This window comes from Musa acuminata, chromosome BXJ2-4 (assembly GCF_036884655.1).
Source record: "Musa acuminata AAA Group cultivar baxijiao chromosome BXJ2-4, Cavendish_Baxijiao_AAA, whole genome shotgun sequence".
NCBI lineage: Eukaryota > Viridiplantae > Streptophyta > Magnoliopsida > Zingiberales > Musaceae > Musa > Musa acuminata.
Window position 1 is genome coordinate 32,117,970 of NC_088341.1, and position 27,823 is coordinate 32,145,792.

The 27,823-nt window shown below is 36.7% G+C and overlaps 3 protein-coding genes across 13 annotated transcripts; all 3 read left to right on the forward strand.

Annotated features, from left to right (window-relative positions):
* Window positions 1–4,348: 4,348 nt before the first annotated feature.
* On the forward strand, window positions 4,349–13,964 carry LOC103990722 (uncharacterized). Of its 4 annotated transcripts, XM_065104725.1 has the most exons (8): window positions 4,365–4,486; window positions 4,603–5,087; window positions 5,869–5,971; window positions 8,866–8,983; window positions 11,316–11,404; window positions 12,460–12,521; window positions 12,631–12,727; window positions 13,567–13,962. In XM_065104725.1, exons 2-8 carry the CDS (start codon window positions 4,753–4,755, stop codon window positions 13,615–13,617), a joined length of 855 nt encoding a protein of 284 aa, XP_064960797.1. In that variant the 5' UTR covers window positions 4,365–4,486; window positions 4,603–4,752; the 3' UTR covers window positions 13,618–13,962. The 4 variants fall into 4 exon arrangements, with proteins under 4 accessions (XP_018682532.2, XP_009408279.2, XP_064960797.1 ...); XM_018826987.2 differs by having other exon boundaries at window positions 4,349–5,087; window positions 12,631–12,686; window positions 13,567–13,964; XM_009410004.3 differs by having other exon boundaries at window positions 4,353–5,087; window positions 13,567–13,963.
* An 813-nt stretch (window positions 13,965–14,777) lies between these two features.
* LOC135610340 (basic transcription factor 3-like) lies at window positions 14,778–18,075 on the forward strand. 2 transcript variants are annotated; one of them, XM_065104728.1, is made up of 6 exons: window positions 14,778–14,935; window positions 15,843–15,910; window positions 16,522–16,670; window positions 16,766–16,822; window positions 17,148–17,186; window positions 17,624–18,075. In XM_065104728.1, exons 2-6 carry the CDS (start codon window positions 15,843–15,845, stop codon window positions 17,782–17,784), a joined length of 474 nt encoding a protein of 157 aa, XP_064960800.1. In that variant the 5' UTR covers window positions 14,778–14,935; the 3' UTR covers window positions 17,785–18,075. The 2 variants fall into 2 exon arrangements, with proteins under 2 accessions (XP_064960800.1, XP_064960799.1); XM_065104727.1 differs by lacking the exon at window positions 14,778–14,935 and having other exon boundaries at window positions 15,837–15,910.
* A 1,917-nt stretch (window positions 18,076–19,992) lies between these two features.
* On the forward strand, window positions 19,993–27,074 carry LOC135584467 (uncharacterized). Of its 7 annotated transcripts, none has more exons than XM_065104730.1 (7): window positions 19,993–20,216; window positions 20,483–20,638; window positions 20,911–20,990; window positions 21,646–21,744; window positions 21,886–21,976; window positions 22,437–22,611; window positions 24,788–25,221. In XM_065104730.1, exons 3-7 carry the CDS (start codon window positions 20,970–20,972, stop codon window positions 24,855–24,857), a joined length of 456 nt encoding a protein of 151 aa, XP_064960802.1. In that variant the 5' UTR covers window positions 19,993–20,216; window positions 20,483–20,638; window positions 20,911–20,969; the 3' UTR covers window positions 24,858–25,221. The 7 variants fall into 7 exon arrangements, with proteins under 7 accessions (XP_064960802.1, XP_064960803.1, XP_064960805.1 ...); XM_065104731.1 differs by having other exon boundaries at window positions 20,570–20,638; XM_065104732.1 differs by lacking the exon at window positions 19,993–20,216 and adding an exon at window positions 20,279–20,363 and having other exon boundaries at window positions 20,570–20,638.
* Window positions 27,075–27,823: the final 749 nt, after the last annotated feature.

A 27,823-nucleotide genomic window follows, 5' to 3' on the forward strand; every position in this document is an offset into this window, starting at 1 on the left:
TTCGCATAATGGCATGATTATAATTTTATGCTTATAATTAATACGAAAGCTTGTTATTTTGAATAAAGGTATTTTCAATGACATTAAATTTATTTATTTCACATAAGGTATTTTAAATAATATGTTATTTTAAATCAAATATCTTAGATCATAAAAGTATATTAGATCTATTTTGTATTTAGATATATTTATTAGCAATGCACTTGCAAAAAAATGCTATCCAATTTTGATTGTACAATGGTTGAACGATCCATTTTGTGTTATTAATTTACTTTTCTACTTGTTCATTTTGTCGCTAGCGATGTAAGGTTCTTCGCCTTATGTAGATAAGGCCATAGAGGGCAATGTAAGTTTCTTCGCCTTTTCTACCATGGGTAGCTTGCTATTAGTGGCAGCATTATGGAAGGTGATGGCCTACTATGGTAGCTAGTCCTATCGTGAACAGTGGTTATGCAAACGTCGATGATGCTACCATCAGCTATTGCTATGGGTAGTGGTAGAAGAACTCGCAAATGGTAGTGCTGCATGTAATGACTATTGTTAAGGGAAGCAATTGCACCGTGTGTGACTGTTGCCACCGTGGGTAGTAGTTGCCTTTGGTGGCGTCATTGTTGCGTGTGGCAATGCTATGATGTGTAGTGGTCACTCAACATTATGGTAGAAAGGAGAGGTCTTATACGCGAGCTATGGTGGTAGGACTTAGTCACAGGTGGAGTTGCATATGTGGCAGAGGAGGGTGACAATGTTAAGGGGTTATAGGTTGCTAAGTGGTAATCGTGGTTTATGATTTAGTATCAATGGGCTACAAGGGACGTTATGATCCAGGTGGCATCATATGAAGGTCTAAGTGTCACTTCCAATGACAATGCATAGGCTAGCAATTGGCCCATTGCCACATTGGGTGGCATAGCTAGATATTGATCAATGGACAAACATCACATGGATGACAACACAAGCATCGGATGAGGGGCTCTTTGGGTTGCATTGGGTGTTGCCGGCTAAGTTGTTGAGTGTCACAATAGTGGTGTTGCTCTAGGTCGACATCGACATTCACTGGCCTATATGCGATGATCGATTGGCTGTAGTTGCAACGATAACAATAAGGAGGAGGAAAGGAGATTAGAGTTTTTTTAACCCATCAAAAAGAAACTCTTGTTCTCCTAAAACTTATTAATTCTAGTCGATGTCCTCTTTTTCAGTTTACTCTTAAAAAACCAAAGATTTTTAATATTTTAATATATATCTTAATAAAATTATAATTTTACCTTTTAAAAATTTAATATTTTTGACTTATGTCCTCTACTATAAAATTGACCAATTTGACATGCTTTAATCAAATTTTGATAGAAACCTAATTTGATTAGGTTGATTGTTGGGTCTAATTTGGATGACCAATTAGTTTAGTCTAATTCAAATTAGTCCAATTTGCAATGCGCAATTAAATAATACTGATTTATCCATTTATATCATTTATAAAATTAAAAATATAAATTATGGATTCTTTTATAATTTTTCTCATATGAGATATTGGTAAAATTTTTGTTTGTGATAATTAAATTCTAATTGTTATTCTTAAATATTTGTATAGTTATTCACATGTATATATCTTGAAATTTTAGAATGATATTTATTTTTGCATAAAGTCATAAAATTTATTTCATCATGATTACGATCGTAATATGAGTTTTTCTTTTTGCTAATTTATATTCAATAATTATTATTTAATTATTATTAAATTATTTCTACATAGATTAGATTAATAAAAAATTAATGAATATTATTTTAATTTATATCTTTAAGTTTTATGTAATTGATAGTTGCCAAGGTGACATTCGATGATAGACTTATGTGATATGAATTATAATAAATATTTTTATTAATTATAAGATATGTTAAACTATATTTTATATTATCATATTAATCTTGTAACAATCAAAAGTCTAGACTAATATATAAAATTATATTAAAAAATAATTCTAAATAATATTAAAAAAATAATATTCATAATAACATATATAATTAGGATAATTTCAAAGGAGAATATATTTCAAATAATTATGTGATAAAATAAGATGATACTATTTTGAACATCATTATAATTTAACATTATATATCCAAATATGGCAACACTACTTATTAGTCTTCTATAAATAATTTTTAGTGAACACTAAATATATTAATATTTCACATAAAGATAAAATATGAATGATATCAATAATTCATCATATTTTAAAGACTTAAAGTATTAATATTATTTTACAATGATACTTTTTCTATACACTCTTATGCTTCTAGTGTCCTATACTCTTTAGTTCAAATTATGCAATGTGTAGTTTATACTAAGTGTATTAGATTTTAACGTAGTATTGTTTATTGAAAAATACATAGATTTAACTCAAAAATACTATGAAATAAATTAATAAAATGAATGATTAGAAAAATATGATAGAATCAATCTAATGTTTATAAAAATAATAATACTTCATTACTATATGCAACTAGTGCTATAAAAGATATATTTAAATCTATTAATAAGTCATTAGTTGAAACATTAATAAAAAAATTGACTAAGGATTAATACGATAACACTCAATATATTTAGTTCAGTATTTAATATGATTGACAAGGTTACAAAATTTAAAATATTAGATATGAATATAAATGAGTCTTTACTTTTATAATTTATTCTTAATTTTTTTATTCTTAATTTGGTTCATTCAAGATTTAGTTTAATATAAATAAGAATAAATGAGATTTAAGCGAGTTAACTAGTATGTGTTTTAAGAAAAAAATAAAATTAAGACAAAAAAATCCCGAGGTATCAACAAAAAATAAAAAAAATTGAAATATCATTCACAAAATAAATTTATCGGGCTTAAAAATATTAAATAGATAATAAAAAAAACTAATATTTTATTTCAAGAATAGAGAAACCATCATCAAAATTAATTGAACGATCGATATGCTATCGGAATCTTACGAGCCTTAAAACGAAATCTATACTAGATTTAAAAAAGAAAAACACGGATCGAACTGATGTCTCCTTTCTCGAACGTCTCACAGCTCCAAATCACACCCCCACATTTCCGAGCGAGGAGCAGTGCAGGGTCTGCGGCAGGAGCTACACCGCCGCCGTCCACCGCCTCCCCGTCGATCAGTACACCGCCGATGGGAGAAGGTCGACAAGTTCTCGCCTTCCCCCCGTTTCTTACCATTTCTTGATCTGTTTTGGATCGAAGATGGGTTACGCTATATAGCAGTTCTTGCCACCTAGTGATCGAGATAGGGTGCCCCATATGGTAGATTGCCACGGCCTTGACCCACTTTGAGATCGATGCGTCAGCATCTTGCAGTCTTCCGGATTGATTCTTGGTCACATCGGATGCATAAATGGAAACTGGAACACGTGCCCGAGCCCTATAAATATGTGCACCGGCAGGGCGGAATGGGGAAGGGAACAGCGAACGAAGCGAAGCTGGTGCAGCCAGGAATGGTCGCCGCCGTCACCTGCCCATTCTGCAGCCATAACAAGACGCCGTCGAAGAGGGCCAGGAAGGTGCAGCCCAAGCTGGACGCCGTCTTCACCTGCCCGTTCTGCACCAGAGACAGGAGCGTCCACAGGAACCGGGCCAAGAAGCCGAAGCTTGGGGAGGCGGAGCGCGGCGCCTCTGGGAATCAAGAGCCTTGTGTCTCGGCCGCCGGGCCGTCCAACGAGGACATGGAGAACGAGAGTCGCCCGATCCCCGCTTCTAGCCATCAAGAGCCGTGCGTCTCGCCCGCCGGGCCGCCTGACGAGAGCAAGGAGGAGGAGAATCGTCGGATCCCCGCGTCGCTTAGTCCGTCCAGAAGGAATGGATCCTCTCGAAGGCCGCCGCTCGTATGCGCCTCTAGCAATCAAGACCCGTGCGTCTCGTCCGCCAGGCCGCCCGACGAGAGCACGGAGACCGAGAGTCGTCAGGTCCCCGCCTCGTTTCGTCGACAACGACGGAAAGGAACACCTCGAAGGGCGCCGTTCTTTTGAACCCGACGGAGCCCGAGGAGGTCAATAAGACAGAGGCCTGCAACAATTCTTAGATATCTGCAGTGACAAATGCATAAGTCGATGTGAAGAAGAAGAACAAGAAAAAAAAATACTTTTGTTAAAATATGTGAATATATATTATTTTCATTTATTTTCTACCAAGCAAAATGACAAATATATGATTGCTTGAGTCAAATACTGTTTACTATTTAATATTTATTTCATTCCAAAGACAAATAACAACATTCTTCGTAACTAAAAGAATGTGTCGATTAGCTGTTAATTTCAAGAAATATTAATTTTTTGGTAGACTTGTATCTTTTGAAACATATATTAGGGAGATTCATCCTAATCGATTGATCAGATTGGGTAAGATGAGTTTGGATGAGACACCCTTATCTTTCTATCTGTTCTATTTGATCTGCTCTATTTGCTCCGCTTCTCTCTCATGTTTCATCCCTTCCTGTACGTCCTTTCTTCTCGAAATCATTACTTTGTCGGTATTTGATTTATTGCTCAATCTTCTGAAACGAAAGTGAGTTTTCTTGGGACGAATCTTTGGTGTTGTTCTTCTTGATTAGGGTTCAAGGGGTCGGTTGTTCTTGAAACCTCGAACTCGACGGAGATCTCCGCCGGCTTCTTTCTCTCGCCTTTATAAAGGCTGCTTCTTTCTTGGACATTTGGTTTCTTGATTTATATTGGTAAATTGTTGCCTGCGATTTGGTGGTTTGATGATGGAGGCAGATGATAACACGAACTTTGAGTATGGAGGAGGCTTTCCGCAATCTTTTAGCAATCGAGATGCAGTTTGCTTGCCGGGCACCGTCAACAGAGCAATGGGGATGGCGTCGGGGCGAGGAATGTGCAGTTCTGGTAGCAGTATGGCAGGGATGTTCTTGCCTGCGAACGCCGGAACTCTAAATAATACCTCCCCGGTGACGCCGCAGTCGGGTAATTCTTCAGGAAATGCCATTCTTAACCATGAATCACCACCCGAGAGTGCTTCAACCTCGGCTGTTAATTGGTCTAACGATGAAGTGCTTGTGTTGAGGCGGGGTCTTGAAGAGTAAGCTTGTTGTTCTAATTTGATTAATCATTTAAAATGAACATATATTTATTTTCTCGCCTTAAAATTCACCTTTTCTGAATGTATATATTCTCTTAGTTGGAGTAGTAATTCCCGCACTCTATGATTTACCTCGGCTGTTAATTGGTCTAACGATGAAGTGCTTGTGTTGAGGCGTGGTCTCGAAGAGTAAGCTTGTTGGTTTTCAACGTTCTTCCTGAGTTCTAATTAATTATTTAAAGTGAACATATATTTCTTTTCTCGCCTGACAGTTCACTTAATTGGAGGAGTAATTCCTGCTCTCTACAACTAAAGAGAAATCTATTCTTTACAATATATGTCTTTAGGCTGCAAGTGTGTGATGCAGCTGGATTCTTTCGGTCACTCTGTAATTGTTCTTGATTTTATTTTAATATAGAATTGAATCTAGTTCCTTGGCTCAGTATGGACTCTTGTTTGAACAATTGTACCTTCTCTTATTATTTAATTTATATGATGTGATTATATATACTGAAATTCTAGTTTGTGGTGACTTGTCTATTCAAATTTATGATGCTTCATGCTTGTTTGAATTTGATATTTGACTCAAACTTGGCTGTTCTGTTAGACTTTAATAATGGTTCATGTTACAAGAAGTGAAATAATGGAATGTTGTATTTCTGTTACTTTTGTCTTGCTAGCATGCTAGTGTTTCTGTCCTCGGACATTTAACTTGTATCATGACTGTTTTCTAATTTAATACTTTTTTTGCCTGACATATTGGTTAATATCAAATGTCCAGATATGCTGATAAGCCTAGCTTAACGAAGTACATCAATATAGCAGGTATGCTGCCCAACAAGACAGCAAGGGATATTGCATTGAGGTGCCACTGGATGATGCCTGTGAGTCGTCGTAGTTTACCTGTATATGTTAAGGATCCTGTACATTTCTGGAATCTGGATATTTTTAATGAATGGCCATTACATGGTGTTTAGTCCATCTTTTGCTCACGGTGCTTGTTGATTTTACTATCTTAGTTTCCCATTTAATTGTTCATGAAAATAAAATTTTGCATTTTCAAAGGACTTGTCAAAGATATGTGGATGTTTTTTTACTACCTTTGGTGATGCAAATTCATGAATGAATTTGAGTAGCCAGTTGTTCCGATATCTTTTTTCCTAAAACTATGTAAAAGTGAGATCATACACATATCTTAGTTAAATTTACGGTATTTTTTTTTCATAAAAGAAATAATTAGTTAAGAATAACTGAAAGGGAATTCAAGGTTGTTTTAGGTGTAACTTTCAATTCATATCTGTCTTGTATAAGGTATCAGTGTTGCTCAAAAGCAGTTGTTATGAGAAAATGCTTTTTGAGATGCATAATTTGTTTATCTGTAGCTTTCATTTGAACATAAGAGGGAGAGGTATATCTGATGTGATATGAAATCATAAAGTTATTTAGAAGTTAAAGTGCAAAATATTTCATCTTTATGCCACTTATTGAAGCTTTCTATGGTGGTCGTATGCAAAGTCACATTTAATTGTGGATTCCAGTACATGTATTGACTTCTAAACGCTGGTCTGATTAAGGACCTGTATCGGATCATATGATCCAATATCAGGTGGTATTATTTTTTATTTTTGTGGTAGAGGGTGGGACAGTTCAATATTATTTTATTTTATTTTTATGTGGTATAGGCTTTTTAATTCAGAGAGTGTCATCGACCATTATTCTTAAAAAGAAATTCTGCGCTATCGTGTACCAATTTTGTTGTGCTCGTCTTTTGGGCTCACATCAGAAACATGCTAGTGCCAGTCACCCTGATGAGCAAGCATGATGTGCCAATGTGGTACAACTTACTACTAAAAGTGTCTTGTAATAACTTTTTGATGAGACAAGTTATTCTCTAAAGTTAGTATTTAGACAAGAAATTTTCTTTTCATGCCCCCTCATTGGCATGGGGCATTCCATACCATGCTGACACATGCTGTTGGCAAGGACTAAGGAAAAACAATGGGAAATTGGTAAGTCGAGTGTAAAACATGCTGCATACCACAGATGGAGGCTTCCGGTTTAGTTGTCATCTCAAGCTGAAGAAGTCAGCTGTTATCTATTTCAGTAAATGGTTTATTGCGAGGAGGACCCTAAGGCAGAATGTACAAGGTTTCTGAAAAAACTAGTTCAGCGTGTAATCATGTTTGACAAACTTGGTTCAGTTAGACCTAAGGCAAAATAGTTAGAAAATGTAATACATAAGTTATCAAACACTAGAATAATAAAGATGTAGCTAAGTCATCTCTAAACCAGAAATATTCAGAAATATTATTTTCTTTTGGGAAGTCCAACTGCACAGAATAGGTACATGGTGGGCAGTACAGAAATCTTTATTAGTTATTCCGCACATAGAGTCTCTGAACACCTAAAATTTAGAAAGTTCCAATGACGATAATGATGACAACAACAATAAAACTGTAAAGTCTTTTTTTTTTTTGACAACTATCTTTCCTTTAACTTTTTTTTTTCCCAATTTTTTCTTTCTCTCTTTTCATATAAGCTTGTCTCCTTCTCTTCCATCTCTTTCTCCACTTCCTCCTAGTTGCATCGTTGCTGCCTCCTCCACCTCTCCACATTAGTGCTTTCTCATCTTCCTTGTTGAGAAAAGATTGGATATGGAGGCTTGAATCTATGGAAGTGACAAACGCCATAATCTTTTTTTTCCTCTTTATGTGAATCAAACAAGATATAATTTAAAATCAAATATATTGTAAATAATCTAATAGTGTAGGCCAATCAAATTAGTGATAGAATATTAAGCAAATCTCGAGATAAGATTTACGTGGAAAAACCTTTCGACATGAAGGGAAAAAATCACGGGTAAACCAGATCAATATTCCGCTGTAAAATAAGGGGATTACAATGTCACTCTCTCTAGATTAACTGGAGGGCATCAATATCATATGAAAATTAGATACTCATATGAGTTTTAAGAAACCAAGGAGAAAAACTAAGTAGAAGAAAAAATCTTAAAGATCTACACCGATCAATTTAGAGAGTATAGTGTCTAGGTCAACATATCAGAAAATTATGATAATCGGAACGAATTTCACTAACCAATAGTCGAATTTTTTTTCTCCTTGGAGGAAAGCTCTTTCCTTCCCTCTGACGGTCACCTTTTTGGTTTCTCCCATCTAACTCATATAAGATTAGGATTAGAGTTTTTTAATTAATCCCCATGGATCCCACCACTTAATTCATAGGCGGGACTACCCAACAATCCTCGGCCTCTGCCTTCTCGTCTTCCTCTTCCATCACCTCCTTGTCCTTTGCCTCTTCCTCCTTTGCCCCTCTTCCTTGTCCACCAATCCTGGCCTCCCCTGCATCCTGCTCTTCCATTTTTTTCCTTGGTTCAGTTGGTAATTGGATGGCACTGACTGTGCCAAGTGTCTATACATCAATCAATGCCATTATAGTACCAATCTGGTTGTTAACCAACTGACACCAGATCAAGATCTCAAATATTGCATTTGAGTGACAATATAATAGTCACCTTCATCTTTTTGTACTAGAGGCTACTGATTAGCATCATATGTGAACTGCATTAATTTCATTTTTCAAGATTAGTCTCATTTGTTGAACTCCTTTTTGATAGAACCAATAAACAAAAAATCTCGGTGAAAACGAATAAGTTACTGGTGTTCTTTTACGATGGAGTTATAGTTTTTGTTATATCCAATGAATTTTATCATGTTTTAATGCAAATGAATCTAAGATGTTGATATGGGGTTTTCTTCAGGAAAAGATGGTGAATTCTTCTTCAGTGTCAAGTATGAATTATGTTCAACCAGACAATGTAACTCACAATGCTCCGACAATGCTTGATGTGCACCATGGTAATCAAGTTTCATGTGAAGGTTGTTGGGTTCTTGTATTTGTTCAAACGATGGCACTTTCTGTTGATATTTATAATTTTGAGATTGAATGCATCTCTTCCTTTGTGTTTCTCTTAAATAATGAAATACTAGAAATAGATATTATATGTCAAATCCAGTGATCATCATCCTATTAATGTTTTAATGATGCACTTTAACTAGTGTCACAAGTTTCCATCTTGCTGTGGAGTGTGTGTGTGGTTCCATTATGACCTGAATGGAAATTGATTTATGTTAGATTCTGTGTTCTTTTATACTAATATCATATCACAGGATTTCTGTGCCTCTGAGATTTTAAGATTCTTCAACAGTTTTGCTTTAGACATATTTCTATTGCTCACACTTATGAAGATCTTGTTACTTTATCTTTTTAGCATCTACTTTTGCATGATAACTTTTTGTTTTCCTTGTCATTGCTTTTGTTTTGAAATATTTGTCCTATGTGAGCAATTTTAAAGAATCACCATGCATTTTGCCACTATTATAGTTGTAGTTTCTAAGTTTGTCTTCAGCTGATTTTATAACTTTGGATTGTTTGTACAATCAAGGTTGAATGTTGAATCACAATGGTGTGAAGTTGGAGGCTCATACCAGTTTATTATGAGAGCTTTTGCTAAAGTTAAATCTCTCTTGGAGTTTAGAAAGAGGCTCCAGACAATGCATGGAATTTTGATGTGTGTCCATGTTTGCTTAAAAGGAAAACAATATTGACTTAAATATCATTTTAGAGGTAATTGATATTGGGTCCTTAAGGAAAGGGGGATCAGTCCCTTGTTTTCCTAGTAGTTGCCATCTTTTAGCATAAAATTCCAAAATTATGCTCCTCCTAGCTTACTTGGATGTTTTAACAGAAGATATGAAAACTACTACCACTCCCCCCATCTTACGGATGAAATCACCTAGTTGTTATTGAAAGGAATAGTACATTGTTGTCATAGTGTCAAATTCTCTCCATCTTGTTAAGTAATTAATCAGAAGAACTTAAAACTTATTGGAACTTTTTTTTTTCTATTCAACTTAACAAATACTCGGTTCTACTCCTGATATTATTTAAATTTCATCTCATGTATTCAATCTTACTCATTAATTTAAAAGCTTTAGTTTCAAAGATTTTTTTCCATAATTTAAGTTTAAAACAAATTCCATTTAAATTTTCATCAATTAAAATTATATCATTGACAAATAAAATATATTAATGTCCTGCATATGATTAGAAAGTTTCTCTATCCATTACCAATTTAAAAAGATAATGATTTAATGTTGATTCTTGATGTAGACTTATTCTTATAGGAACCTTACTACTATGGTTTTAACACAAGTGACTACAGTAACTGGATGCATATATGTGTGTGTATAGGTATATTTCATAACATCAACAAAGTAAGTGGATGCACTCTTTTTGTCTAAAACCCACATATAAAGGCATATTGATAACTTATCAAAATTTTGTTACATTTACAAGGATTCAAATGGTCATTATATTGGCACAAAATTCTTCTCCAATGCTGTTGTGGAAATGGTTTTAGCTGTTATTTTTTGAGATAAAAGATTATATTAAATTGGCTTCTCTTTTTGCTCCATTAGGAAAATCTGCGTAATTTCTGCATTTTTTTTGGATCTTGTGACAAGAAATAGAACATATATTGATAAAGAAAGATGACTTTCTCAATGTTTTAATTTAAGGCATTTAGTAACTTTTTATGACTTGTGAACATGGCTGCAATACCATCGACCAAATTCAACAACAAAAGCAATAACAACAACAATAAGACCTAGCAAACAGTCTGGCTGTGCATGATATTGTTAATTCTGTTTGTTACCCAGGCTCAGGCCTGGAGAAGGGATGGTTGCATTAGGTAGATAAAGGGCAGAACAAACCTTTGACAGATCCAATGTGAAGATAAATAATTTAATTATAGATGAGAGTTTTATACCAACATAATTGTGTGAATTTTGTGCAAATTCTTGACTAAAGAATTTACAAGCTGTTGATCATACCTGCAATCTGCTACGCAGAAGTTTGTTTTGTTACAAACATTACAATTATGTTATTATCAAGAAATGATGACTAAGTTATTTTTCTAAAATGTGATTCTAATAGGTAGTCAAGCAAATTATACTTGTAGTTCTCCAAGTGGGAAACTCTTAACATGTTAGTTGAAATTGTGCATATATTATTTGTACTTTGTGCATTATCTAATTTGTTAAGATGCATCATCAGATAAATTTAAGATGTCAAGGAAGTGTATTCTAATTTCTTCTGTGTTGATTTTTATCTTTTTTTTCTGATCTTTTAATATATGTTTCTCAACAGCCTATCCAACAGAAAGTGAAACTCAGCGTTGCCTAGCCGAGAATGTTAAACTTCTCAACCTGATTATGGCTAACTTTGAAATGAATAAGGTTGGTAGTGAATTTCACTCTATATTATTCTTTTCCTCCTTCCCTGCATAATTTACCATTTTGTTTGTGTTTAATGCTCAAGAAAATCTCTAGTACTTGTTTCCAGAAGAAAAATAAGCTGAATGATTTTTCTCCTATAGCCTATTAAGTGACACTGTTTTTCTTTGATCTGGTTCTTAAAAGATGTCTCAAGACTTTCAACTATATTTCAAAGTTATGCACAGAAAGACTAATCCTTCAGGTCATTATAAGTTTTTCATGTATCTTATCGGCATCAACTTTTCTGCAAACCTATTTGTCCAATAAGGTAAAATTGACTTTTACATCTATTCCTGTTTTTGTGAAAAACCAGAAACCCGCTACCTGTCAACTACTTGGTGATACATCTCTCAATATTTGGATCTAGAACCTAAAACAGATGTGGTAGTATTTGGTCACTGAAGTACAATATAACATAATAAGGAATACAGTTTCTTTTAATGTACTGGATCTTTAATGCACATAAACAACTGCTGACGGCTTTGATGATGGTCGCATGCATGTATATATTTAGGTTATATATATATTAGCCTAATTGTGAATTGGGCATTATAGAATTGTAGGAAGTAATTCTTATGTTTCCTATACTTATGAAATTGTATGTTTTCCTATTTTTGTACAGGTCTTGTCCGTATATTATACCGAGTTTATAACATACTTCAAAATCTTCAATTATATGTGCAGAGATACCTCAACTATAGCTACTTTCTTGCATGTTATACCAACTTGTTAGCGCATAGTCAAAACTAGGATTTGATGCAAACAAAACAATGTTCATGCTGTTTAACTTGACACCTTCATGTGTACAAAATCTTCAAGATTACCCCATTGAAATTCCACTAGATTCTAATTTACCAATTCATTGTTATTCTAATTTCATATTTTTGATATTTGCACTTAATTGTTTGATGGTACTTCTGATATCTTCAAAACATGCGAGTCTGTCAACTTCAGCTTATATCTCTGTCCTGTGATTGTTATGCATCTGACTTTTAAGTCCCTTTGATCCTTTGCAGGTAGAAGATAATGTCAATCTATTATATTATGTAAGAAAGAACATAGTTACCATTCTAAATAGGTATTTTTAAAGGTTTTTATATTTAAATTATTGAATCAGCATTATTTATCTGATAATACACATGGGTATCTTATACTAGCTTATAAGGAAGGATTTTCTTAATGAACAGCTTCAGTGGTGCATCAAGCGTTATGAGTCGGATGCCTCCATTATGCATGTCAATCGGTGAAGATCTTTTCCAACTCTTGTTTGTCCTTGTCAATCTGGTAATCTTCATTTTTCTTGCTAAATGTTTTCTGAAACCATATTAAAGTCATAAATATATGAATAGTGTAGTTTAAAAAACAGCTGCATATGCAAATGCAGTCATTTGGCCATATTGTATAAAGGCATATGTGGTCTGACTGCGTATGTAAGGTAAGTTTCTTCTTATGTGTCCCTTATCTTCTGATGTCAATTGCTTTTGCAGCAAGGAATTTGGTCTAGTCTTGTGGAGTTGGTCCTTTTTTTTATCCTCTGATCAAAGGAATATTTAAATAACCCCAACCCTTATACAATTGGTTTGTCAACAGTATTCATATCGAACCATTTATCATATAAATCCATGCCGAGCCTTCCAACCCTTTGATTGGAAAGTCAACCAACATGAAAAGTAATGTGTTACTAAGCATGCACTGAAACTTAAATCTCTTCTTTTAAGCCTACTCTGTTGCACAGGATAGATTATTTTGGCGCAACTACAGTATTCATTTTCTGACAGAAGTTGCCTTCTGTCTGTGATTACTGAAGAATGATAAGACTCTTTAGGCTCGATATCTGTCTTTACTTTTAATCTGATGTCCAAAAAAAGGTCTTCTTTTGAAATTTGCCTATTATGATAAGAATCTTATGCAAGTTGCTTATTGTTACTTCAGCACATCAGAAATTTATGACAGCTGTTTGTGAAGCTTAATCGCTTGGAAGTTCATCTGCATTGAGCTTTGTGTAATCATGATTGGATGCTAATAACTTTCTTATATTATAATTTGAGGCTATCGACCCAAAATTATATTATAAATTTCTATGTTCGACTATAATCTTGGTAGTTTCTGTTATCTTTATCAAGGTTCATGCGCTTGGTGGCAGTCACCGAAAGGAAGAGCAAAGACGAGGTTGACATGCTGCTTCATTGTGGAGATCTGATCTGTTTATTTACACGGTTTCTTTTTGGTCTTGTGAATATGAATGGAGGTGGTGAAGACTTTAGCTTGCTTGACTTCTGCACCCTTCAAAGGTCATAGTCTGGATCTTAAAGCACGAGGTAGTCAAAGCTTGCAGTTCTTGGGCGTCAAAGATAACCTCCTTCCTTGCATAGACTTCAGCTGAGGATTATTTCGAAAATAACATAGTTATGCGTAGGTAGTGTTATTTTTCTTGATACTGTATTCTTCTTAGGAAGATAACTTTTGACAGTTCAAACAAACAATCTTCAAACTGTGGTTGTCGTGTGTGTGTGCGTGTGGTGTAATTGCAGAACTGGTGTGCTCTCTTTTATGCCATGCAGGAAACTAAATTGGTATGATTCTCTCTCTCTCTATTATATATATATATATATATACATATATATACATACATATATATATATATACATATATATATATATATACACACATATAAATATATATATGTATATATGTATATATATACATATACATGTGTGTGTGTATATATATAAAATAGTAGAATATCTAAAATATCTTAATGTGTTTAATTTTTTATTTATTTATTTGGAGTTTATGTATGCATACAAAAACATTGAAGATTTGAGGGAGCAAGTCATTTTGGGTCCATGCAATGAGGACTCAAGATTCGAACGAATTAGCATTTGGCTCGAACCCATGTGATTTTAGTCTGGTCCAGCAGCGACTTTGTCCGGAACCGGGTCGGCTTCATCAAAGTCCGACCCAAGAATTTCGGTTCCTTCCTCTGTTAATTTACTCGAATTATTACCCGTCTCTCGATTGGACGTGATCGTGGCTCCACTCATGGTAAATATTGGGGGCGGTGTGGTATCCAATCAGAAGAAAGGTAGGAAAGTCACGCGTTTAGCTTGATCGGAAGGTATCACTTTATTCAAAGTCGGATTTTTTTGGACGGAAGAGGTGCTACGATACCCATCTTTTATACCCTAGATTAGACCTGGGCTTCACTGTGGACTCACAAATGGGTCGCGAATTGGCCCACTAATTCCTCCAAATAAAAGACAGGTAACGAAATGGGGTTTATCAGTAAGTGGTACGGATGCGGACGTTAAATTTATGCCTCTTGACTCGAGCTCTCTTCCATCCAACCCTACGCGCTATATCCTTATCCGTCCGAAACCATTACACTCAAATCGAACCCTCATTCTCAATTCCTCTTTCTTCCTCCCTGCCCTTCCGCAGCCGCTTCTCATCGCACCGTCTCGTAGTTTCGCCCTCTTCGTCTTCCCCATCGTAAGTCCTCCCTTTCTCTCTCTCTCTGGGCGTCAGGTGAATGCGTCTACATCAATCTTGTAGCAAGATCTTTATATGCCCTTTATCCTTTTTTTGCTCAATCGATCTAAATTGGGGCTTTATTACTCGCCAATTGGTGCTATGACATAAAGTATGTTGCATGACGCGATGGTAATGCATCAAATATTTGATCTTGCATCAACTTTTTCTCCTTTGAGAGGGTTATACGGTAGCCTTCATTTTTTTATCTCAAGAGTTTACAGTAATTTATTCGTAGATTGGCCGTCAGTCTGAAGTAATCGCTGTTTAGTGTTGTAAGCTTGCGGAGGAGATGAAGAAGAGGAGTTCTTCTTTGGTGTGGTTGTAGGATGATCTCTGAGACTCTAACCATTGAGTTTAAAGCCCCAAATCTTTATTGAGCTTAGATTTATCCAACTTCCTGATGCGTGAATTCAGGTCATTAAGGATTGAGGAAAACTTATTCGTGCATGCATGCCTGCCTTGGTTGTTAAGATGCGTGCACCTTGGTGTAGAGTAGTCAAAATTCATGAATTCTTATTGTTGATCACTGTAAGCTTGTTTTAGAATCGTGTAAAAAATAAATACCTACATCATTTCATCTCAAATCAGTTAGCAGGTTTATTTACATTTTTTGCAATTGATTGTCTGGTTGTTGTTGATTGATATTCTATATTTGTAGATCTCCTTATATGGACAAATGCTATAAAGGTATCTACAGTAATGATATCGATTTTAGGCCTATACTCCTAGTGATCCTACTGCTCTAAACCGACACTGTTGTGTCATTAGTTCCTTTTGATTGTTTTAAAAAGTTAAGTGGCATTTTATATTGCTTTCTTCTTTGACATTTTATAGTGATTTTTTTGACATACTGTCCATCATGCAGATGAACCGAGAAAAACTCATGAAGATGGCAGGTGCAGTCCGCACTGGTGGAAAAGGCAGTATGCGCAGGTTCTTTGATAGGCTTGTTATGTTCAGTTTGTTTTACTAAGCCTATGATATTCCAAAAACTTATGTGGTAGTTCTGCTATCCTTGATTTCCTTCGGGTGTTGGTTAGATTATGAACTTTACTTCACCTAAGTGATCTTTCTTGAATAACCACCACCTAACTTTATTTCACCTAAGTGATCTGTTTCTAAATTCTAGCTTACATGTTTGTATATCAGCTCTGGTCACCCTACTTGGGCACTATGATAGTATGATCACAATCATAAGAATTGCACTGATGCAACTGCTTTAGTACCTAAATAGTCAGTGTTGAAGGGCAACATATGATGTGCTAAATAGGGATTTTCTAAACTTCCTAGTCTTCTAAATTTTCATGTAATGGAAGCATTTTCTTTGTAATTTTAAAGCAACCAGTGCTCCCATAGACTTGGTCAAACATCTGCTCCAATGATAAACTTCATGATGGGTGATTATGCATCTTTTTTTGTGAGTGCTTGGCCATCTAGTTGTAAGAAGCATTTCTGTTGTAGGGCCATTTCCTGATCATTGGCTACCTCGAACGCTAATTTCTGAGTATGTTATCAATCATGTTTACTTCGTAAATATAAACTAGGAAGAAGAAGGCAGTTCACAAGACCCCAACTACAGATGACAAAAGGCTTCAAAGCACTCTGAAAAGAATTGGGGTGAACACTATCCCTGCTATAGAAGAAGTCAATATTTTTAAAGATGACATTGTCATCCAGTTTCCTAATCCAAAAGGTAAATAAAAATTCACATTGCTTGAGCAAATGTCCCTTGTATATCATGTGGTAAAGATCTCATCTGATATCCAACTTATTTTGTTTCTTATTCAGTGCAAGCTTCAATTGCAGCCAATACATGGGTGGTCAGCGGTTCTCCCCAGACTAAAAGTACACTCGTTTGTCCTACTTGTATCTCATTATTGTACTAGGATAGGATAATACATCTTCTAAATTGAGGATAAAATGTCAAAAAGAAAGATTTGGTAGTACTTTGGTTCTCTGTTTGCAGTGATCTTGTTCAGAGTAGCTAGTAATTCACATTGGTGCTTAAACAAGGCAACCATGTAGGTTACAGAGATGCACAAATATTCATGGTTTAAAACATACCTTTTCATTCAAATTTGTAATATATGTGTATATCTTCTCCATTATTTTCTGTATCTGAAAGTTTCTGCATGATTGCAACTTATCTTTGTGGTTTACTTGGTGACAGAACTTCAAGATTTGCTACCTGCAATCATCAACCAACTAGGTATGTGCTATTTTGATGATATGATGTATTTATGAAAATATGATAAGTGCTTTCTAGTAGAAATACCAGTAGTTGCACACGAAAGATGTTTTCTTCAGCATAATGTGTTACTGGTTACAAACTTCTTTGGATTGTACTTGTAAACTTTTGAGATGCCTCATGTAAATGACTAGCATCAGCATTCTAAATAGATCATATCGAAACAAATACTGTTTCTTGCTCTTTCCTGCCATATTTCTATTTGAGGATATTTATTTGTAGCTATTACGAATGACCTTCTTAGCATTTTAGATGCAAGATGTCTCATTGGGTCACTTGCTACAGTGAGATGCCCACTTCATTGTCGTATATCTAAGAAGAGTAGCTTTTGAACAGAATGAATTTCTAGCAAATTTATATTTGTGAGCCACTATTTACTCAATCATTACTTTGCTTAGGCCCCGATAATTTAGAGAACTTGAGGAAGCTTGCAGAACAGTTCCAGAAACAAGCACCAGCTGCTTCTGCTGCTACGGGTGAAGAAGATGATGATGATGTCCCAGAGCTGGTGCCTGGAGAGACATTTGAAGAGGCTGCAGAGGAAAAACAAGCTTCATAATCGCAATACTCGAGGGCAACTCTAGTCTTTTTCTCTCAGTTTTCTTGATCATCGTTACTTATCAGTTGTGATTTGGTGATAGTACCATAAGTCAACTCCTCCAGCCTATTCTAACTAGGAAGACTCTTGTCAGAGTTCGTAATCTTTGTTCCTTTTGCATGCTTGCGATGTTCTCAGCCGAGGTAACGAGTTGTATGAAGATTTGCAGTTTGCTTAGAAAACACAGTAATGTTGGGACAGGTCTTCATCAACTTGTATCAATGTAATGGTCTATATTTTGGCTTTCCTTGATTGCTGGATGATATTTGATTGCTCATTCTGTGGGGATTAGTGAGATCATCAAAGCTTTTTCACTTCTCATGGTGATGGCGAAATGCATGTTCAAAAACAGAACATATCACTACTCATTGACCGCTGATAGTTCTGTACTAGAATCTCATCTTCTAAAATGCTTAAATGCCCGAGGTTTCCATGAGCAACTCTCCTCGTGGAGTCGACGGAAGGGAGGCCAAGCCAAAGCAAGCCCACAAGCGTCAGGGTCGTCCTTCTCTCTCGCCCTTTCGAGTACCCATCTCTTACCCCTTTCGTTTCGTTTACCAGAACCAGGGTCCCTCGACTGATCACGATCCGTATCTTCCACTACTACTCATCAGATGGAGATCGGATGGCTCCAACGAGCCCTCTCCTCCACGCCATCAGGTCTTGTCCGTCGAGGGTAGTCTCGCCCACAGAATTGGCATCCCCTCTACGGAGTACGTCGAACCGACCGCTGCTCGCATCTTTCATCAGCTCATCACTGACACGGCATGCCGGAAGATCACACCACCGTACTCCCCACATGTCGCCGCGGAATCGCCCCTGCGAGCACGACACCCCGTCGGATGGAGATCAGACGGCTCCAACCAACCCTTTGCTCCTATGGCCACTCCCTGGTCCGATGGGCCCCACAACTCTTGGCGCAGATCTGACGCAGCGGGTCCCGCCGAAGCTGGACCGTCCGGTCGCTTCTCTTTTGGCCTGGCGACACGGGGCCCCATCATACGGTGGACACGTGAACCCTCAGCGGTCCCGTCACCTTCCTCGGGAACCTACTCCACCTTTGAACTTTTCCCACCTCCTTTTCCGCTGTAGAACTATAACGTCCCGAGTTGTCTTAAACGTCACCGGAGAGTGACGGAATCAAGACGACCGTGATATAGGTGACGCCGCTACGGTAGCTTTTGTCGGATGACGTGTCGGGTGTCGGTCGTCATCTAAAAGTAATTATTTTATCTGCTCTCGTCGTCGTCTTCCACTTCCGCCATCCAATTCGCCTTTCGTCGTCGTCGGAGCTCTCGGTAAAGCGGACTTAATGCCTTCATTCTGTGGTAGTAGTATAGCCAAACGGCTAGAGAGTCATCAATTAGTCTAATCTTGTGAGGCCTTATAAGTAATTAGTCACGGGAGCATGATTTTGCAGCACCAGAGCATCAGCTGTACCAAAAAATTTCTCTTTTTATGCAGCGTAATTCTTTTATTAGAAGTTACCATGGTGGATTAGAATTTGACCCTAACGAGTCAAAAGCAATTTGGAAAAAGTATGACAATTCAGTAGCATTGGGAATAAAATTGCGTACTATCACATGTGTTCTTATTATGAAGTACCAAAAATGATGAGGTTTCTAATTATTCAGTCAGTGTACATAAAAAGACAAGATTTGAAAACAATCCAAGCAATAATACTCTTGATTGAATAAATAAACAACTCATTTCAAATCAATTCAGTTTACTGTTTCTTTTGAAGTCAATTCAATTTTGTCATCTTAATCACCATTCCTTTCCCTAATAAGCTTTCAAATTCTAAGGTTTCTGATCTTACAAACACCCAATTCAGATCTTCATATTTCTATTTACCAGATCATGACAGAAATTAGAGGTGTCAAAGTGAATATATTACTTGTACTAATGAACAGTTTGCTGTTGTTGGTTGGTGAAGGTGACTACTCTTTCTTTTTATTATTGTCCTTTGCCTTCCCTGCTCTTTTCATGCATTACTTCTTCGTGTGATTTGTTTAGTCTTTATCATCTTTTTAACTTCAGTAAATCTTCCCCTTCACTTTCATGGCACCAGCATTTGAGTATGACTCCTGTTGGAGACAAGCAGTGCGGTGCCCCTCTACTCTTCATCATTCTTATTATATATGATGAGTGCACAAAAGAAAGGAGAGAGAGAGAGAGAGAGAGAGAGAGAGAGAGCGCACTGACATATAGCTGTTGCTCTGTTCATCTGATCACGCCTGACACAGCTGACTCTTTTCCTGAGGAGGAACGGAGGCTTTTGATGCCAACAAGAGAGAAGTCATCTCGCATTTGTTACTCGGTCACACCCAAATTAAAGGGGAGAGAGCCGTCTCTTTCCAACGGCTACTTCTCATCTTCTGCCTTGGCTCTCGGTTCGAACCTTTCCTTGTGTGATTCTTGTGTATAATGTTGCTATCAGGGGAGGAAAAAAAAATGGTTTTTGATCTCTTGTATCATCTTCCGATTTCTTGTTCCTTGTTTCTTTAGAATCTGTGCTTCCATTGGAAGGGCATTATAAGGTTCCACTAAATAACTACGTTGATCTTTTTGTTAGAGGAGAGTTGTTAGAGAAAAGGAAGTCTTTTGATCGTCTTGTCTGTTTAATTCTTTTACTTGAATATAAATTTCTTCTTTAAAGGATCAAAGAAAGAGAGCTTCGAGTAATTGTCTTGCAGTAAAAGGGTTGATTCTTCAGGGTTGTGAAGCCAAATTTGGGGTTTTGCAGGCCGGAGATTTGCAGTGCTCGCATGAATAAACACAATAGCTTGCATTAGTAATAATATCTTCATCCCAGGTATCCTTTCTCTTTTAAGTGTCTTTACCCAGAATTTTCTAGACATTTAGATGCATCGAATGCTTTAAATTTTAGTTCTGATGCATTCGAGTTTTTATCCAACTGATCAGTAGTGCATTTTCGGAGTGTCGTTCCAATGATTCATAAAAGTAGATTAATTGTTAGGCAATAGTTCTGTTCGTTGCAGCGCATTAGAATTTAATGTAACGATTCCTTTCTGATAATTTATCTTCAAGTTTTGGATGATTGCTGTGAACCTTTTGATGAAGCAGGCTCTGCAGTGTGAGTTGGTGTTGGCTGTTCCTGTGGGGGGTAATCGATAGCATCTGAAATGGAGGGGATAGTAATGCAGGTTGAAATTTTCATCTTTTGATCCTTATGTTTCAACCATTTTTCATTCTGAAAAGGAAATGAGGCACTTTGTTTGCCTGATTCTAGTGATAATCTCACCTGGAAATTAATAGTTCTTGGTGAAGATCTAACGGGAAAGCATATAAAATTTTGTGACTTGTGCCGATAACTAGAGGATTAGCAAGCAAGCTTTCACAAGTTCTGTGTCACAGAGCAGTCTCTAGGTGCATTGTATGGCTAAAGTATAACATAATTATGAGAGGAACCCTTCTTGGAAAATGTTGAGATGTCACTCTCAAAGAACTGCGATAATTTTGTAATGACCTGTGAAATTTAGGAGAGGAATAGTCTATACTGCAAAACAATGTCAACATAAGTGTACATAAAGTTTACATTCTGTTCCTCTTGTAGTATCATAGAATTTATGAAGCATCAACTTTCCAATATGGCATCATAAATCGACTACCTGTTCATTGTAGGTGTTCATTCTTAACAATTGTTTGGATTTTCTGCACAAAATGTATATATTCTTTTCATATATGGCCCATTTATCCAGGGACACAGGATAATGTGAGTATGCATAATGTTTCATCTTCTCGCGTGGTAGTATCTATTAGTACTTTCTTACAATTGCTTTTCAATGTAATTTGTCGCAGGGTGAAGTTACCTCCGTGGATAGAGCAGGAAACATAGTATTAGATATCGAGAGCCTCACACAGTCATCTGACAAGTGCTCTGGAAGCCCAAAGATGACTGTAAGTAGTCGTAAGGCCTAATGCAATTATCATGGATTGGTTTTGGAACTGCCTCATAACATCCCATTTCTACACATCGGTACTCAATTGTTGTTCGTTTAAGGAATTTCATACGGTTTTTGTTTTTTTTCTCTATAACAGAAAGCTTTATCTCGTAAAGGATCATCCCGTATGGAGAGGCGGAATGGTGAGGAGCAAGATGCAGATGAGACAACCAAAAAGGTTACTAAAGGTATGGAGTGTGTGGACCGCTGAAACCCACCATTTAGAACATTTAGATCAGGAGACCGGGCACATGCAATTAGCATGAAAAGTGAGTTGGTTCATGCTTTAGCTTTGTCTCTGCATATTATATTTCATAAAAAGATGCAAAAGACGAGAAGTTGCAGCAAGTTAGTACTTGAAAACATTCCACTGCATGTGATGTTAGATTTGATCCTTTCCAATATTTCTCAAAAGAAACCTTGCTGGCTTTTCTGCAAGAAGCATCAAATCGCATGATTCCTGGTAACATTCATAACATATGTAATGTATAAGTTTGTTGTCCTTATCTGCTAAAAATGATTCTGTGGTGTTTTCTGTACCTTTTGATCTCAAATTTGCTGGTGTGGCTCATTCTAAAAGTAATGATCAACTTCATGCCGCAATAACTAGATCTTAAAAAGTGAAACTCTCTGTTTCCTCCACTGCAGTGGTGTGCTATCATCTGGAGCAGTTTAAGCAGTCCTCAGTGCCAAATAAAACTCTTATAATTGTACCTACTTCAGCGAATGCTTCTATTTCAGATGCTGGAGATGGAAGGCTTAGGAAGTTCAATCATTTGACAGCCATCAACCCCAGGAGAATCCTTCTCCTTTTGGCATCTTTGTAAGTATCATCGGCCTTTATCTCGACTATTCAATCCATGCTCTCTCGACATGATGAGTGATTTCAAACTTTGTACAATGCAGCAAACAAAACTTGCTAACTCTATGGAGTTTATATGTCTTGTATAAGTAGTTTGACTTTTCTAGCCACGTGGTTATATCTAGATGAACCACTGTAACTGAACAAACAGCAGCTAAATCCCAATGTAATTCGCAAATTTTGTTCCATTTTCCATCCTTCACAAAATAGATCACTTCTGGAAACTGGAAAGAGATATATAGAGTTAATTTCAACGGCCAAAATTTAAGCCTCTCTTGTTAAATTATTGTCATAGATACAGCTCCATCCATCATTCATATGCCTTGCACCACTCCAGCATCTGATAATGCAGAAATGTCACAAATGAAAATGATTTTGGCTAATTTAAGGGTAACTGAGATGTTTGTATAATAGGGCAATAAACATATAGGACAGGCCTTGTACCTGGCAGCCTTCAGTACAAGAAGCACCTCACTTATGATGGTCCTTATTGCTGCAACTTTATTAAATGAGACGAGGAATAATAAGTATGAAATTTCATCCGACTCACACACAGTGGTCCTGACTTTTGGGCCATAACACTGCTAATTTTCTGATTCATGAAAGCAGATACGCTGGCTGTCACTCAGACAATTGCAAACCAACCTAACAGGGGTTTCTTCTTTACTAAGATTATTCATGCTGCACATATGGACAGAATGTGTTTCATCTGAAGATGAACATGGATACATATTTTCTTTGCCCAAGGCAATTGATGCTAGAATAGTGCATTGTCTTCTGTTGCCAGGACTCCAAAAATCAGGATCAGTGCTCTTTGCATGAACTTTGATGTCGAAAAATTTTAGAAAGCAAAATTTATTTGATGATAAGGTTTTGGGGGACATTTTTGCAATAATCAAACGAACACAAATGAATGATGTAAGAGAGAATTTTGGATCAAAAAGTGATTTAGGCCATGTCAACTTAATGATCCAAACAATTGATCTTGATCTATGAAATCTTGATAGGTGTTTGTAAGGTCCATCATGTTTTATTTTTTGTATCAGTAATCAATTCAATATATGTTTCTTGTTGTTCAGATTTTGCTTAATTATTTTGCCTAGTTGATGTATATATTATAAAGTTTCAAAATATATAATCTTTATTTCTAGGATTTTGAACATAGATAGTGCCCAATGGGGAAGTCGTCTTGATTCCAAACCTCATGATTGACTTTGATCAGACAAAAACAAGGTTCCACGAGGCTTCTAGGCTCTCAATATACTGGATGAACACATACAAACCTTCGTGTCTTACTGAATGTATCTCTCAGGTCAATAGTTTGGTATTGTTTTAGATATAATTACACCTTTATCATTGTACAATTTTGGTAATAATAATCTAGTTCCAGATGTTTGCCTTATGAATAAAATGTGGCTTCTTTTTCTTCACATAGACAACTTATATTAAGTTACTTTTGTAAGGGATTAGTTGTTCCCTCAGTGTCCCTTGAGAACACTCGTCTAAGTCATCCCTTGGTCCATGTTGCTAAAGCTGTCTTCAACTAATGTGGTCCAAGTTAACACCTGCCATTATTCATGGACTTGTATGGTGATTAGGCTTCATCAAAATAGGTGCACAGAACACTAAACACAGTTTTGTGATACTTGTTTGGCTGCTTTTCAAGATAAGTAACAGAACCATCTGTATAGAAAACTGGTTTTTTATACATTTCCATGATAAAGCTGCTGACAACCCCAAATTAGTTTTCATATGGATCAAAGTTTAAAACATTAGATTGTGTATTATATGCTGTATCAATTGTTGACTCCTAATTCATACATTCTAAAACATCAGATTGTATCTTTAGTGTATCAATTGATAACACTAAAGAGTATCTCTAGAGGCTGACACTTTAAAACATTAGATTGTGTAATATATGAACTGGTGTATCAATTGTTGACTCCTAAGCCATACATTTTTCTGAGAGATGGTGAAAGTGTATCAATTGATAACGCTAAAGAGCATCTCTAAAGGCTGACACTTAAATACATTAGATTATGTAATATATGAACTGGTGTATCAATTGTTGACTCCTAAGCCATACATTTTTCTGAGAGATGGTGAAAGATTGCTAATGTTTGCCTGTCGTTCGCAGGTCTAGCATGGGGACAATGATTCTTATATATTTCACACTTGCAATATATTGGCGACAAAGCTTTAGTTGACAGCTAGCTTGCCCATTGGTGTTCTGTCCAGATGATCACAGTTGACACATCGAAGGCCAGACTTTATACTAGGTGTTGAATGAATATCTGGACCAGGAGGCAGAATATGTTTCACATGAAAGATACCATTTCTGTGCATATGAGCAATTAGTGATAATGAGTACCTGCATAGCGAATTTGGTCTAGATGCTGTGCCGATCCACTGCTGTGAAATGTTGGCAAGTCAGTGAGAGTATTATCTTGCTTTAAGGCTTTGATCCGTTGGACATTTTTCTTTTCCTCAAGGCAGTGTGCTTGAAATGATTGATAACATGGAACATATCTGTGAGTTAATCTAGCTGGTTTTTTTGCTTGCCATATATAATTGGCAGTCCAATGTAGATAGGCTTTGCTGTTCGAATATTTCCAGGTTATCTGTTGGATTGGGAATGGTACTGATTTAGATGATTTATGATCATAAGCTACTATATGGCATCCTTCGACATGCAGGATTATCTTGAGAATGGTTTATGTCTATAAAAATTCCATGTTTGTGATGTTTAAAATTAGAAGTTCTGACAGTGTGTCACGGACTTAGCTGGTTTTGCCTAAGTCGTGTGGTACCCTTGCGTATCCGTCCGTAAAGGTCAGTCTCCCCGAAGCCTCCCATGTCTCTTAGGACCCATAAAAGAAAGAACGGGTTAGAGAAAACGTCTCATTCAGGATCCACAAGTAAACATTTTCGAAAACACTTCATAAACAATGTAAATTACAATGTAAATTACAAGCTTTGAACAGTTGCACAACAAAGGGTAAAATGATCTACTATAGATCGAAAATCTCTTACACGTGTCCACATGACACAACCTTTATTTACAAGCCTAAAGCAACCACCAACCTAACTAAAATGGGATTATTAAGCCTTCGGTCGTCCCTATACATGCTATGCAGAGCATGAACATACCAAAAGATACGGACATATATAAGCATTATATCAAACATCCTGTTTAGAAGTTTGTCCGTGACAAGTGTAAGAGCAGGATTTCTTTCATAGGTTTTAGTAGTGGGCCGAAGATGCACATTAGACCTATAGACATATGATGTGTATGATCCAAGCAACACAATGGAAATTATCATGGGATTGTTTTCCTAAAATTTGTCAAGGATAGATTTTCATCCTTACTTTTCCAAAAATGCTTTCCACATTCATAGTATGTGCCAAGATCTAGTCTGTTTAATGCCTTTGTAGTACTTGCAGCTAACTGTATATTTGTATTAATATACACCTGTATTCACAGAGAACATTCTGGCCCTTCTGATTACTTTGTGCTGTTGTTGTTCTCATCAACATGAACATTGTGATCAACAATCCAGATAGTAACAGTGGGCAAGATATATTTGTTTCTTTTGCTTGAGTTGCAAATGCTACTGGATATTTGTTATTGTTCTCTACTGGATATGACAGTGTTATGTTTTACTGAAGTCTTGAAGTCTGCATGATAAATGTTTTGTGATAGAGATCCATTGTGAGTGTAAGAAGGAAGTAGTGATGCTGATGCATGAGCTTTCCTTCCTTTTCTGAGGGTTTATTTCTCTGGGAAGAAGCTTTTCTTCTATTTCTGAGTCACCTGAATTATACTTTCAGAACATCTACCTGTACTTTCTCTCTCTCTTTCTCTGACAAATCATGAACTTTTATCTCACAGCATGAGCTCAGCAGGAGGTCTGTTGGACATCTGACACTCTTTGAGGAGTCAACAAAGTGCTGGAATTTGCTATCAACTGATGTGGAATTGTGACTCAACATCACAGCTAATCTCAGGAAATGGCAGACATGCACATCTGAGTGCTACTCCATGACCTTCCCACTGCATGGCACAGTTCACAGCACTCAAATCCATTGGCCATCCAAACACTACGAGCAATGATTTCCCTGACCAGCCATTGCCTTGGCTCAGCCAATGAACTTCCATGGACATATACAAACAATGATTTCCCTGATCAGCCATTGCCTTGCCTCAGCCAATAGACTTCCATGGCCATACTAATCTATCCCAACAAGACATGACAGCTTCCACTCAGACAAAGCATGGAATCCACTAGCAGGATAAGACCTGCGCTTCACCATTGGAGAAACTGAGCTTTTCAGGTCTGCCCATAGGAAAGCAAATCAAAGCATCCACGAGATGAAGCTTCAAAGCCTTTTAAATTACCCTCCTTGAGGCAACTTCTCTCCAGGTGTTCCTCACCAGAGCATGATAATATAAACTATCTCCATCAGTTGACACTCATCAAGTGCCACCAAAATGTTCTTTGGCAATTGATCCTATGGGAACCCAACTAGTTTTGTTAATCATATCCTCAAACCTTTTCAATGTGGTAGTGATTACAGGTCTCAGCAGCACGCAGTCCATCCTCCTCCACCACCACCACCACATGCCATTCTGCCCTCTGGTCACCATTAATGATCAATCAGACTACTTGTTGGTGCTCCATGCAGTGTTTGCCTCAAGTTCATCACCGATTACAGAGTGGAAAGAAGGCCTTTGCCATGCATCAGATAACACTGAAAGCAGTGACGAACACAGAACCCTCCCCACATGATTCTATCAATGGCTATGCAAAGAGGCTGTCCTTCTCTTCCATCCTTTTTCTCCCCATGTGTTTGATATCGGTTCCTGTCCGAGAACAGTGACCACTGTCAGCTTGCAAGCAAAGCTTTTGCCGATGACTGCACTGCAGGTTCCTCCTCCCTTTGACTAGAGCCAGAAACATCCTAAAAGTCATAGCAGAAGAAAGAGATTTGGTTTGATTTGGGGGAATATCTTGCTTTGCTTCAAAGCAATGTGAGTCCATTTCATTGGCCTTCCCCCTTCAGCATCATGACTTCCTTCCATTCAGAAAAGACGATTAGAGAGAGAATTAGAAAGATGGTCAAAATGAGGTGGGAGTTTTGTATCATCTGCTGATCCCTCAGCTTCTTTGGA

Excerpts from the sequence above, each read along its gene's own strand:
- LOC135610340 (XM_065104727.1), top strand. The coding sequence starts at position 15,837 with ATGCAGATGAACCGAGAAAAACTCATGAAGATGGCAGGTGCAGTCCGC. Across the intron at positions 16,671-16,765 it reads CCAGTTTCCTAATCCAAAAG|TGCAAGCTTCAATTGCAGCC; the intron begins GTAAATAAAAAT and ends TTTCTTATTCAG. Across the intron at positions 17,187-17,623 it reads TGCAATCATCAACCAACTAG|GCCCCGATAATTTAGAGAAC; the intron begins GTATGTGCTATT and ends TACTTTGCTTAG.
- LOC135584467 (XM_065104730.1), top strand. The coding sequence starts at position 20,970 with ATGGAGGGGATAGTAATGCAG. Across the intron at positions 21,977-22,436 it reads AACCAAAAAGGTTACTAAAG|TGGTGTGCTATCATCTGGAG; the intron begins GTATGGAGTGTG and ends CCTCCACTGCAG. Across the intron at positions 22,612-24,787 it reads CTTCTCCTTTTGGCATCTTT|GTCTAGCATGGGGACAATGA; the intron begins GTAAGTATCATC and ends TGTCGTTCGCAG.
- LOC103990722 (XM_009410004.3), top strand. The coding sequence starts at position 4,753 with ATGATGGAGGCAGATGATAACACGAACTTTGAGTATGGAGGAGGCTTT. Across the intron at positions 5,972-8,865 it reads GGTGCCACTGGATGATGCCT|GAAAAGATGGTGAATTCTTC; the intron begins GTGAGTCGTCGT and ends GGTTTTCTTCAG. Across the intron at positions 11,405-12,459 it reads CTAACTTTGAAATGAATAAG|GTAGAAGATAATGTCAATCT; the intron begins GTTGGTAGTGAA and ends GATCCTTTGCAG.